The 12,907-nt window shown below is 38.4% G+C and overlaps 1 protein-coding gene across 1 annotated transcript in view; it reads left to right on the top strand.

Annotated features, from left to right (window-relative positions):
- Window positions 1-12,907, top strand: part of FBN1 (fibrillin 1) — a 225,109-nt gene that overhangs the window by 36,960 nt on the left and 175,242 nt on the right. The window contains exons 4-5 of the mRNA XM_040968986.1: window positions 8,064-8,159; window positions 10,151-10,246. Of these exons, the coding sequence (XP_040824920.1) occupies window positions 8,064-8,159; window positions 10,151-10,246 (192 nt within the window). The remainder of the gene's footprint in view (window positions 1-8,063; window positions 8,160-10,150; window positions 10,247-12,907) is intronic.

The following is a 12,907-nucleotide window of genomic DNA, read 5'->3' as shown; positions in this document are numbered from 1 at the left end:
AGGAAAATTTTGCAGAATAAGTACATTCTCTTTTGTCTATTTCAAGTTGAAACTTTATTGTGTCAAGGTTCACTACCTGCTATAAGTACTGAAATTAGATGTTGCTCACATAAGTCAGCTAGCAGGCTAAAGTGAGTTGCCCTCTATAACAGACCCTTTTGGTACCCACTTGCTTCCCAAGTAACAGCAGACGCATTCTGCAAAGTAAGGGCATTAACTGGAAGCATAGGAAGAGGCAGAAAAGTTAGTTGGCAGCACTTTCAGGCAGTGTTGGCCATCTTCATGAAAATGAGCTCCTGGATAATTGCTGAGGAGTCAGACTATCAAGGTGGGGAAACAAATGTATATATAAACTTGAGAACAAATCCTTAAAATCAGATTAATTCTTGAACGAACTCATGCTATATGCTTCTGGGATAATATAAGAAAATACAAGAAAATATAACCAGTTGGCAAAACTAGATGTTCAACCACAAGGTCTGAAATGATAGTGTGAACTTCTACTTTATCAAGTAATAATCCCAAGATCTGGAGACAGAATGCTAAAAACAAGACCAAAGGGGAAAATTATGGTCATATGATGAAAGATAGCCATGGTAGGAGAAAATGGTAGGATCTTGAGGCAGATGTATACTAGAGATTAAAGATTAGGACTTGTGGACATTGCCTGATGGGATGCCCAAGCCCCCAGAGCATTTTATAAGGACGCTGATCTCACTCATGAGGGTGCTGATTGCATAACTTAGTCACCACCCAATGGCCTCACTTCTTAAAATTATCACACTGGAACATAGCAGTTTTGAGAGGACACAATATTCCGACTATAGCATATGTACACTTATGCACAATGTCTTATTATAAAAGTTATTGATCGTTCATATTTTAGAATTTAAGAGATCAATTTTGTGTTCGTCCAGTTATATAATTGACACTTTTTTTTTTGACAATTTCAAAATTGAACTTCAAGTTTTGAGATCACCATAGATTAATGAACAGTTTTATGAAATAATATGGAGAGATACTGGGAAACTGGATAACTTTTACTTCATTTTCCCCATGGTAATATCTTGCAAAACTGTAGTGCAATATTATAGCCAGGGTATTGACATTGATACAGTCAAGATACAGAACATTCCATCACCACAAGGATCCCTCAGTTCCCTTTTATGGGCATTGCCCTCCCTTCACTGTGCCCTCTGTAATCCATGACTCATTTCTTTCTTTCTACTACTTTGTCATTGAAAGCATGATATATACACGAATTTCCATTATGCATAGCTTATTGAAATAGGCTTTTTTTTCCCACTCAGAGTAATTCTCTGGAGATATATCTAGGTTGTAGTATATTTCAGCCATGTTTTTCCTCTTTTTGCTGTGTAGAATTGCATGCCTTGGATGGAGAGTGTGACAGTTGGCTTAGCCCTTCTCCCATTGAAGGGCATCTGAGTTATTTCCAGTTTTTCAGGGTTTTTTGAACAAAGCTGCTGTGAATATTGTGTACAGGTTTTTGTGTGAATACATCTACTTCTCTGTTATACATGTCCAGGTTGGCAGTTTCTTGGTTGTACGACAAGTTACAAGTTTAACTTTTCAAAGATATGTTCATTTATTTAAAGGGCTGTGTGTGTGATGACAGAGAGAGACAGAGAAAGAGAAAAAGAGAGAGAGAGAGAAATGAATCTTCCATCTGCTGGTCACTCTCCTAGTGGCTGCAATGGTTATGGCTGGTCTAGGTAGAAGCCAGGATCCTGGAAATTTATTCTGATTTCCCACATGGGTGGCAGGAGCCCTTGTACTTGGGCCATTCTCCTGTGCTTTCCCATGCGCATTAGCAAAAAGCTGGATCTGAAGCAAGCTTCCTGGTCTTGAACCAGCACTCTGATACAGAATGCTCACTTGTCAGGCAGTAACTTAATTCACTGTACCAGGACACTGGCCATGCACTGTTAAGCAGTGTTTGAAGTTCCTGAACCATTTTACATTCTTATCAACAGTGTGTGCATGGCTCAGTTTTCTTGCATCCTCATCAGTAATTGCTGTTCTCACTAGTTTTAATTTTAGTGGTTCTGATAGCTGTGTGCTACTATCTAATTGTAGTTTTAATTTGTGTTTTTTATTGGCCAAAGGTGCTGAGCATCTTTTTGTGTGTTTATCTGTTGCCTGTGTGTCTTCTTCAGTGCAATTTCTCTTCCTGTCATTTGTTGAGATTCTAATTGAATTGTCTATTATCTTACTATTGATGTTATATACTCTACTTTCTCTTTGTAAAGTAGATGATTTGCAAACATTTTCTTCTATTCTGTAGCTTGCGTTTTCATGTTTTTAGTTGGGATCCTCATGGAGCAAAAGCTTCCAAATTTTATGAAGTTCAAATTACCAATATTTTCCTTTTCTGAACCATAGTTTTTGTGTCAAGTAAGAAGACATTGTTTAGTCCTGAATTCCAATGATTTTCTCCATTTTTTTCCTTGAAGTTGTATAGTTTTCCATTTACATATGTGACCCATGTTGCAATAATTTGTATGAAGTGTGAAGCTTTAGTCTGGGTTCAGTTGCTGCTTGTGGATATCCAGCTGGCCCGCCCTGCTTCTCTCTGGAAAGGCTTTCCTTAATCTGCTGGATGCTTTTTGGAATCTCTGCTAAAGGCAATCTGGGCATGTGTGTGAGTTTATTTTTGAGTTCTCTATTTATTCCATTGATCCATGTGCTTATTGTCTGTTCTTTCTCAAATATTGTAGAGTGTTGATTATTGCAAGTATATGAAAAGATTTGATATTGGGTAGGTTAGTTCTTCCCAAGTTATGCTTCTTTTTAAAAAATCAGTTCAGTTATTCTAGTTTCTTTGCTTTCACATATACATTTAAAATTACCATACCCACAAAACCTTTGAAGATTGTGATGGGAATTTCATTAAACTGTTTTAAGTTGGGCAAGTATCAACCTTTTGTGGAACCGCCTTACTCTTTCATCAAGTTTCAGCGTACTTTAGTTGAGTGAGTACTCCGATATTCCCAATATGAATTCAAGCTATAAGCATGTAAGAAGGCTGGGGAACCATTCTAGACCCCTGTGTCAGCATGTCTGAAGAGATGTGTGCAACTTGGTTCTAGGGATATGAGGAGATGCAAAGGAAGGGAAGGGTGGTGCTGGAGATGAAAGGTGAGGGGGAAGAGTGAAAAAAGTGCTCCTTGACAAACTGTTTCAAGGAAATACAGGATTTATATGAACTGGGAGGAGAGGAGTGTGTGGAATTTGCTGAATTCTTTGCTTCCAGGCTGCCCTCTGGGGTGGCACCTATGTCACTGCTATCATTTAACTTGGCCTTCTTAGGACCTTGTCCAGCTCAGAAAGGTTTCTTTTGAAGAGACTAGTGGAGTTGCTCCTGTGGACGTGGGTACTTGAGGGGAGCATCTCTGCTGTTCTCCAAATGAGAATTGTTCTTGTCCTGCAGAGACTCTTGCTGCCTGTGCAGACTGCTGTCTCAGGTGGAGAGTCCAGCAGTTAAGTCTAGCGGGTTAATATGTCTGTCTGTGCTCTTACTAGTGGCTAAATTAAAATCACATGCTCACTGTACACATACGTATTTGCAAATTGCTGCCAGTGTTCTTTCTGCCAGCTGAGGCTGCCAAGATGATGGTAGATCTTTAGAATCATTTCAGACCCGATGCAGCTCAAAGAAAATCATTACCTGAGGTATTCAGACCTGAGTGCCAACCCTACATCTCTTGCAGTCTCATGCTTACATTATTCCTTGCTGGTTAATCAATTAAAGAGTTAGTTTATACTAGGAGATGATCTAAACAAAAGTCTCCTCTGCCCTTCTAGATCCCTGGCAAGAAGAAGGCCTTGTCAGTGTTTGCTGGGTGTTTAAAAGGGGTTCTGACATCTAACATGAACATAAAACCAGTTTTGGATCCTATAAGGACAGAAGGTAAATGTCAACCAACAGCCTTATAGGAAGCCCTTGTAGGCTATCTGCCCTTCTTCCAGGCATGACCTTGCTGGGCCATTAAGGCTTTAAGAGCCAACTACAAGTGGTAGAACAAGCCTATTGAGTGATATCTGATTCCCCTGGTATTTTCAGGATCTGTTCAAATCTCAACATATGTTGAATTTAGTAATAAATTTTGATTTGGGACCCTTAGCACATCCAATAAAAGATATAGTATCCTCATGAGTATAAATGGAATCCCTACTTTTTAGTTGTTTTTCTTTTTCCCTGGAGATATAAAGCCTGGTCTGCTAATTATGAGCCACCTGGAATTCTTACTCAAATCAACATAAATTTAGAATGTGTCTCAATGACAGGATTGAATCCAAAATGAAACCTATTTGTGGGTGTGGGTATTCTCAAAAGTACTTCATGCCTATACAAAGTGTGAAACTAGTACACTTATTTCCCCACAGAAATCCTGGGTGATTTATTTTACCTTTAAAGAAACGTTCCCACAGGAAGGAGAGACGAGAATGTGAAAACAATGGTCTTACCCACTTTCCTCTGGCTGTTGACCCTTCGCACATTAATCAAATATGTAAAAATTACCAAAAACAAAATTTATACAACAAGAAAACAAACAAAAAATAGAAATGTTCCTTTCCCCAGCTCCAAGATTCCACAAAGAATGCAAAGCTTTCCATGGTAAACACTCAAGTGGTAAAGCAAGTGGTTGGGTGTCCATGACCTGTCAGCGAGCTTGTTCCCTCTGCCTTCTTCCCAGAGATCTGTGGTTTATTGGTTTGTGTGGGCCATGAGTTAATTATGCCTGGATGAACCTATTTCTTTTTTAAGGAAAAAGAATATCTGATGCTGGAAAATATTCACCTGAAATATGGGATTCAAACAAATGTCAGGAGAGTATCAGAAAGGCTTTCATTATAATAGCTTTAGTTATCACCTACCATTCTTTCCCCCAAAAGAATCCATACTGATTTCCAACTTAAATAAATAATGTAAAGTTACTATTTAAACTACTGTTGGTTAACCTTTTTTATCTCAAAGTAGCTAAATGGCTTTGTTGCTCATGTGGGAATGGAAATTAGCTCTTGGCATGAGTTGCTTGAATTGAAATCAGTTTGTGGGCTGAGTTCCTATGCTGCTTGGCAGATGACATCATTTCCTGTGCTTTTCCCCAATCCTCACTGTTTGTCTAAGATAGGATGAAGCTAAGTTTAACTTCATATTTTAAAACAACTGTACACCTTTTCCTGACCTACTTAGACTGTTATCCAAAGCTTTCACCAAATCATTTTTCCCTTTGTGTATTTGTAGATAGCTTTTTCTTTTTTTTTTGTTAAAATTACGTTTTGGCTGAGATGTTTTAATGGAATCCTAGGAGCCTTAGTATAAATAACAGTTTGTGTTAACCAGTTTCCTTGGTTGCTGGATTTCTATAATAATACTCCAACAAAGGAGTTATTTCTGCTTCCAAACATGGGGAAACAAAGATAAAAATATTTTTAATAGCTACCTACCTAGGACTGCGTAAGTGCTCAGGACACAATGGGCCACTTCCTAATCTCAGTGTATCTTTGACTATAGATTTTGACTTCATTATCAGGTAGCATGAGTGAAATAAATAGAAACTAATTACAGATAGTTTTCTGTAGCACTTATAGGCAAGGTGCACTTATGGGTTGTATTTTAGAATCATAATGCTTGCCACTATTAAGATTTTTTTTCTTAATGATTTATTTATTTGAAAGTCACAATTCTATATATAAAGACAGGGAGTGATACTTCATTTCTGCAATGGCTGCAATGGTTGGGGCTGAACCAGGCTGTAGTCAGCAACCAGGATCTTTTCCTCAGTTTCCTGTATGGGTGTATGGATGGTAGGGGTCCAAGAACCTGAGCCCTCTTCCCTACTTTTCCTAGACTATTAGCCTAAAAACAGAAGTGAAGCATCCAGAAACCAAACCAGTACCTTGTGGTTGCTAGCATTGAATCCCAAGTGATGGCTGTACCTCCTATATCAAGTGCTGGTCCCGGAAGTTTTTGAACAGATGTATTGTGGATAGTAAAAATAGCTAAAAGCAATTTAGATTATATAGTGAATATTACAAAAAGATAAAAGCACTGAGAAAGAGGTTCCTCACAACTGATTTGAAAGGAGGGAGTCAAGAGACTAAATTGAAATTGGTCTGAAAATGGTAGTATTTCAGTATTAGGTGGGAACTCGTGTGTGTGTGTGTGTGTGTGTGTGTGTGTGTGTGTGTGTGTGTTGTAGATTAAAAGTTAGGGGCTGCTGTTGTGCAGTGGGTTGAGCTGTTGCTTATGACACTGATGTTTGTTTAGGAATGCTGGTTTGAATCCCAAGTAGCTCAGCTTCTGTTCAAGCTTCCAGCTAATGTGCCCGGGAAGACAACAGATGGCTCATGCCTTGCCCATGGTGGACCAGGGCACAGGGTTCCTGCTCTTGGTTTTGGCCTGGCTCAGATATGGCTATTGCAGCCATGTGGAATCAATGGGTCAATCCATGGATGGAAGATCTCTGTCTCGCTTCTCACTCTCTGTCTGTCTCTCCTTCTCTGTTGGCTCTGTTTTTCAGATAACTGAATGAATGAACAAATGAGTTAGTGTATGAATCTTATTAAGAGTTATGGTTAAAGAGGGGATTCCGTGAAAGACCTAGCAAGACAAAGTGCCAAGCATTTTGCATGAGAGAGAGAAAGCAGTTGGAAATATTTGTTGAATGTCTGAGTAATTTATAAACTAATCAGGAACTGAGGACAAATAAAGAGCATGCTAGGAGCCCTGAATCATGGGATTGTGTGTTGCCAGTGGTCTTGAATGCTAAGAGATAGAGATCATTCTTAATACAGGAGAGAGGGGTCTTTCAAGGTGATTCAGTAAATGTGCGATATGTTATTTATTTCTTTGATCCTGACTTAAGTTTTTGTACTCTCAGAGGGCATCTTCCTTCCCCTGTTGTATGACTGAGATACTTGTGGTTCCCTATTTTAAAAATGGCCTTTCTACTGAAGTCAAGTAGCCTCCTTTTCAATTCTGTGCTGAGAATTCCCAAGGAGAGGTGTCAAATAGGGTGGTGGAGGAAACTTCTATCTGATTCAGGGAGATTTGGCCCTTTGTGGACCAAGAACATTCGGCATAGGCAGCTGATTTTGCTCTTGTGGAGGAAGAGGGGATTGTCTTCTCTTTATGTTTCATTGAGCTCTTTTCCCTGGGAGTTTATTCCCATAATGGAGAAGCTAGGGCAGAATAAGCCCAACTCCAGTGCCTGATTCTAGCCTCCCTCTATCGTAATGTTGCAACAGGGATTACCACTTAATTCAGCCAAATCCTTGGTTGTCTCCCAGTAGGATAACTGTTAAATTCTAGAAGGCTAGAGAATAGCCTAGGATTTTGAAAAGGTTAAGTGGAGACCACTAGAGAGAGCAGAGGCCTGTGCCGGCATGAAATTCATGTCTCATAATGGAGACTGCAGGTGTCTTACTCTCACTTCTGGCTTTCTCGCTATCAGGCGTGGTCTTTCTATCCACGCCCTAAAATGTACATTTCTATAGGAGATAAGGTGTGGGAAAGTGGTTTCCAAACATGAAAGGTCTTCATTTAAAGTTGCAGTTTAAACAAGCAGCTGTTTCTGAGCCATATCCAACTACCCCAATTGTCTGCCAGTCTTGTTACTAAATGACTGTTTTCTTTTTTCTCTTTTCTACCTCAAAAAATTATTATTTTAAAAACTCTTGTGGATTTTGTTACTCTAAAGCTTTTCACAGAAAAATTGCTCTTGTCATCTTATGTTATCTGATTATTTGAGACAGGGTTTATTTGTGGATATGAAATACAGAAAGGATGAGTTTTCAATACTGCCAAGTAAGACAAACCTTTTAGCTCAATTAAGGGATGTCAAGTTACATTGCATTGTAAATGATTTTATGCAACAAATGGTAATGTCTAGAATTATTAGATCATTTCTGCATAAGTATATGAAATCTCTAAAAATGATTCTATTTCCTCTTTAAATCTAAACTATTGACAAAATTGTAAAAATTTTTGTAAGGCACAAAATAAATCATTTTTTCTTCTTTTTTTTTCTCCCAAGTACAACACTGCAATATTCGCTGCATGAATGGAGGTAGCTGCAGTGATGACCACTGTATATGTCAGAAAGGATATATCGGGACTCACTGTGGACAACGTAAGTGAACGTGGTTACCATTGAATGTTACCCTCTGTGTAAGACATTATGAGACAGGTGCTCATGGGTTTTTCTTGTATGACATAGGTCATGGCATTTTTACATGTTCAGTGACACAGATGAACAGATCATTTTTCAACACAGTTGGGATCAAAACTTCTCCTTTTTTCTTATGAATGAGTTGCTTGATCAAGTTTGCTTCCATTTTCCATTCCTTCTCTGCTTGCTCCCTGCTGATTTCAGTCACTACCCAAGTGAACCTTCTTCCATTCACTTGCTGACCTCTCCACCTGAATTTTCAACATACATCTCGAAGTGTTTCAGCATCAGGCTCTTTCTCCCCAGACCTACTCTTGTTGTTCATTGTAGAAATTGCTTCTCCCTAATTTCCCAGGCTAGTTTCTATTGCTGTAACGTTTATCACATGGTGTTCAGTTTGTTGTTCCTTCATGAACACTACCTTTTGCATTCATTCTCTTCCAATCCCCATCCTGTAGAGAAGATGAAAATTCCTTCTAGAAGATTTTTTGATTAAATTTGTGACTAATATTTATGTACACATCCTTAGAAAAGTTCAAGAAATAAAAGCTAGAACTTTTAATTTCATCATTCTAGATACTAAATTCTTAATGCATATTTGATATATGAAGCTTCATTTTTTTGGTATATGCGGTTTATGCTGGTAAACATTAAGATACATTTTGATTGCATATTAATACTTCATTATATGAATGTTTTACTGTTTGTTTCATGAATACCTTTATGGTGCACATTATTAATTATTCCTCTGAATTTTACTAATATGTTTATATATGTGTGTATGTTTATGTGTTTGTGTGTGCTATGATGAATTATGCTAGTATAAATAAAATTGTAGACCATAAACAGATATCCTGGTGACTGTCTACATACTACAGTGTGATAAGAATACTGCTTGAATTTTGTGCTGCACAGTATAGAGGTGGGATAGCCTCCCCAGGGTGGGCAACTCTTGAACTGAGACTTGAGGGATAATGATGGGTGGTAGACTTTTTAGGTACAAGGCACAGTATGAGTCAAAAGTACTAAATCAGGATGTGGCATGTGTTTGGGGGCCTAGCAGGTGCTTGGTATTGCTAGGATGTAAATGCTCATGGAAGTGATGGGAAGGGATATAAGGTCAGCTAGGAAACCATAACCAGGCTTCGATGACTTTATATAAACTATGTTTGCTTCTAAAGCAGAGTCAGGAAAGGGGAGTGAAGGAACAACACAAATAAGACCCTCATTGTACCTGTTACATCGCATAATCTTTGATTACTGTGTATTAGGTACATTTTTTTTCACTCTGTATGTGTACTAACTCTTGTAATATAACATGTCCTTGAATTGTGGGCCTTGTTATCGCCTTTAACAGTTAAGGAAAACTGGGAATAAAGACTAATTTCTCTAAGGACATGGAGGTTAATGGACAGAATTGGGATTGGAATTTAGGCTGTCTGACTCCACAGTATATGTGTTTAATGTAATGAAATCAGGACCTAAACAAAGTATTGAGTTTTTTCACTTGCAGATAATTGTGTGAATTAGTTTGCAATGCTCCTGTAAGGGTACATCCACGGGGTCGGTGTTCCCTCTCATAGGAGTCCTGTATAAGTTAAACATAAAGCAAGAGAGTCAGCTTGCTAAACTGCAGTTCCCACTGCAGCCAGTGAAGTCTCTTAGACACCAGTGATTTGGATGCAGAACCAGAAGCTGTGCTTAGATGCTTTGTGCAGGAAAGCTCTCATAGTTAACACAGGTGAAAAAAAAATTGTCACTGGTTTCAGGCAGTGTCGCCTAAGGTTGCCCGAGGAACATCTGAGGATATGAAACTGGTATGGCTGTTCATGAAGAAACTGCATCAGAGTGATTGTTTTAGCTCTTTTTTGTTAGCCTTTCAGGGACCATAGTATTATTTCATTAGCATCTACTTTCAGCTAAGGGTCCTCAACTGTCTCTTTCTCTTACAGCTGTCTGTGAAAGTGGCTGTCTCAACGGAGGGAGGTGTGTGGCCCCAAATCGATGTGCATGCACTTACGGCTTCACTGGACCCCAGTGTGAAAGAGGTAATGGTTTTCAAAAGTTATTTGCATGAAGATGTTCTGGTGGCTAAAGCCATTTTTTGATTTGTACAATCACTAGGTGTGTGGCTACTTTATAATTTTTTGCCTAGCTTTGAACGTTTCTGAACTGTTCACGGAGAGGTTCCTACAATGGCAAGACAGTGCCATAACTATGCTTGTTACCCAGCAATTCTTACCCATGAGCCATAGTTCTCAGTAGGGAACACATACAGGACCAGTTGGCATGGTGTTACAAAGAGGAGCATTTTCCAGCAGGACAGGGATTGAGTCCCTTTCCCTCCAGTTCTTTAGAAAAGTGATCATATGCATAACACACATGGAAAGGGTGAAAACCTCTTGAAAGCTTATTGGATAGAAGCAGTGTGGCATATAAGCTTATCATTCAGAATTCGCCAGGGGAAGACTATGAATCTGCTGAGAATCTGTGCTGTCACGTATGTTGCATGTGGTTTATTCAGTATTCACTGCAGCTGCTGGTTGTGGAGTCACCTTCCCTTTAGCATGGAAAACCAAGGCTTTGAGAGGTCCACAGAAAGACTCAGGGTAATACATAATCTAAAGTTTTCATTCAAATGTGGAGTCTCTGTTTTCAAATCTATGGTTTATTGTTATTAACATAAGAGAAATTTCCTACCTGATTTGCCTGTCTGTAAAAGCAAGTATGATATTGGAACGTGTGGATATAGAATATTGTTAAGTTTTGTACCCTGCACTTTGACTTTGTCAGTCATCTTATCTCTACATAGACAACCAGTTCCTTATTATTACTAATTTTATAGTTAAGACTTGGAAGACTTGTTTTGTACAAAACTGCCAACAAATATACTACGTGCTTTTCGGCTGTAATCATTGCAGTTTAGGTCATTAAGGAAATGCCTTGTTTTCCTAAGTTGGGAAATAAATGTTGAGAAGCAAAGGTTGACTATTGTATGTGCAATTTAAATCATACAGAAGAGAGAAAAGAGCAGGCAGTGCTATGTGGAAACTTATATTTTTCTTTTGTTTCTATTTCTAAAAATTAATCTGAACTCAGTTGTTTTCTAATAAAACAATAACACATCTTTTAGCAAGTAATTCTAGGTGGCTTGGTATCATTTATGACTGGATAAATAATATTGTATCTCTATTCAGAATGGACTCATGGCCTGTGTGTTTTATGGCATCCCTTTGGGGTCTGTCTACAGTTTCTCTTTAAATTTGCACAGATATGCTTTTATTGAATAAAAGCTACTGTGTGTGATAGAAAGAAAGAAAGAAAGAAAGAAAGAAAGAAAGAAAGAAAGAAAGAAAGAAAGAAAGAAAAATATTATTTTGTGGCTTTAATCAATAAAGAGGTTGTAGGAAGTCAGAACTGTTAATGTGTGGCTCAGAGTGGTGTGCAAATAATTTCCCAGATGAGAATATTGAGTTTAATTTATTTTAGAAAATTTAATAATATCATGAAGTTACAGAGTATTTAGCTACTGAGAAAATAGCCAATAATTTGCTGCAAAGGATATCAATGCTTAGAACTCATGTATTGATGATAAACCAGTCCACAATAGAGAGTATAGTATTGAGCAAGATCATTGATGTTTTTTCAACAAGTAGATTTTTAAAAATGGATTGGATTGGTTCAATCACTAAAATTTACTAAAACGCTATTAAGGCTGGCAAGGTATTGAGGGTTCTCTCAAAGTTTTGAGCTGCTTTTACATGCTCCACTTCAGGGAAACAGACAAGAAATCAGCACTAAGGTGTAAGTAGATGTTGATGCCAAGGAATCTGAATCTCCACAGTGGTGATGGTCTGATTCAGATCCATGCCCACTGACTGCTTTGCAGTTACTTGTGGTAGAATTTGGAGAACAGGAGGTAGGCTCCCTTTGACCATCACCCTTAAGTGTTGGTCCCAGCTCTGAGTGCAGTCCAAGACCTGTAGTGGGAGAGGGGCAAATGTGTAGAGGGGAGTCATTTTGGTTCCAGAATTGATATGCAGTGATAAACTCTGCACTGTTTCCTGCTGTTATGATAGGGATAGAGATGGTCTATCTCACACTCTGATGCATGTTTGTAACCTCAAGAATGGTGAGTAAAAACATTGAATGGTGGATAGTGACAGGAGAAACCCATCTGCAAAGGGAGGAATTCAGTGTAACTTTTGTCCATATACTTAGTATAGGCATGAAGTTTTGTGTTCCAGAATAACTACTTAGGCCAATTGTCTTCTGTTTTGATTGTGATGTGGCTTTTAATTCTAGAAAATGAACTTCTAGCAATCTTTTACTCACTTCCCTTCTCCCTTCCTAGGTCTAGGGTTTGCTGCTCTCCTTACGTTTGCTCTAGCTTTCCACGCCTCTCTTCATAGTACTTACTAATTACATTGAAATGACAAGTTTCCATTTTCTTTCCTCTACCCAAAACTCAAGATCTCCAGCAGAAATTTTAGATTCGTCATATTTTTAGTTTCCACGCAAATCTTAATGCCTGACACTTAAGATTTGACAGAGAGAAATGAAATTCATTTACAGCGTCAGAAAACTTGAATCTTGGATGTGGATAAATAACCCCGGAAATAGCTGCCATTTTCCTGTGTGTGGACAGTCCTGGGTATTTGTCATGGGTTTCATGCTAAGCAGAGATTATCTCAGTGTGAACACATAGT

The sequence above is a fragment of the Ochotona curzoniae genome, unplaced genomic scaffold, assembly GCF_017591425.1.
Source record: "Ochotona curzoniae isolate NIBS_2020 unplaced genomic scaffold, NIBS_Ocur_1.0 scaffold_4701, whole genome shotgun sequence".
In the NCBI taxonomy this organism is placed as follows: Eukaryota; Metazoa; Chordata; class Mammalia; order Lagomorpha; family Ochotonidae; genus Ochotona; species Ochotona curzoniae.
Note: the sequence above shows the minus strand (reverse complement) of the source record. Positions and strands in the feature narration are given on the sequence as shown.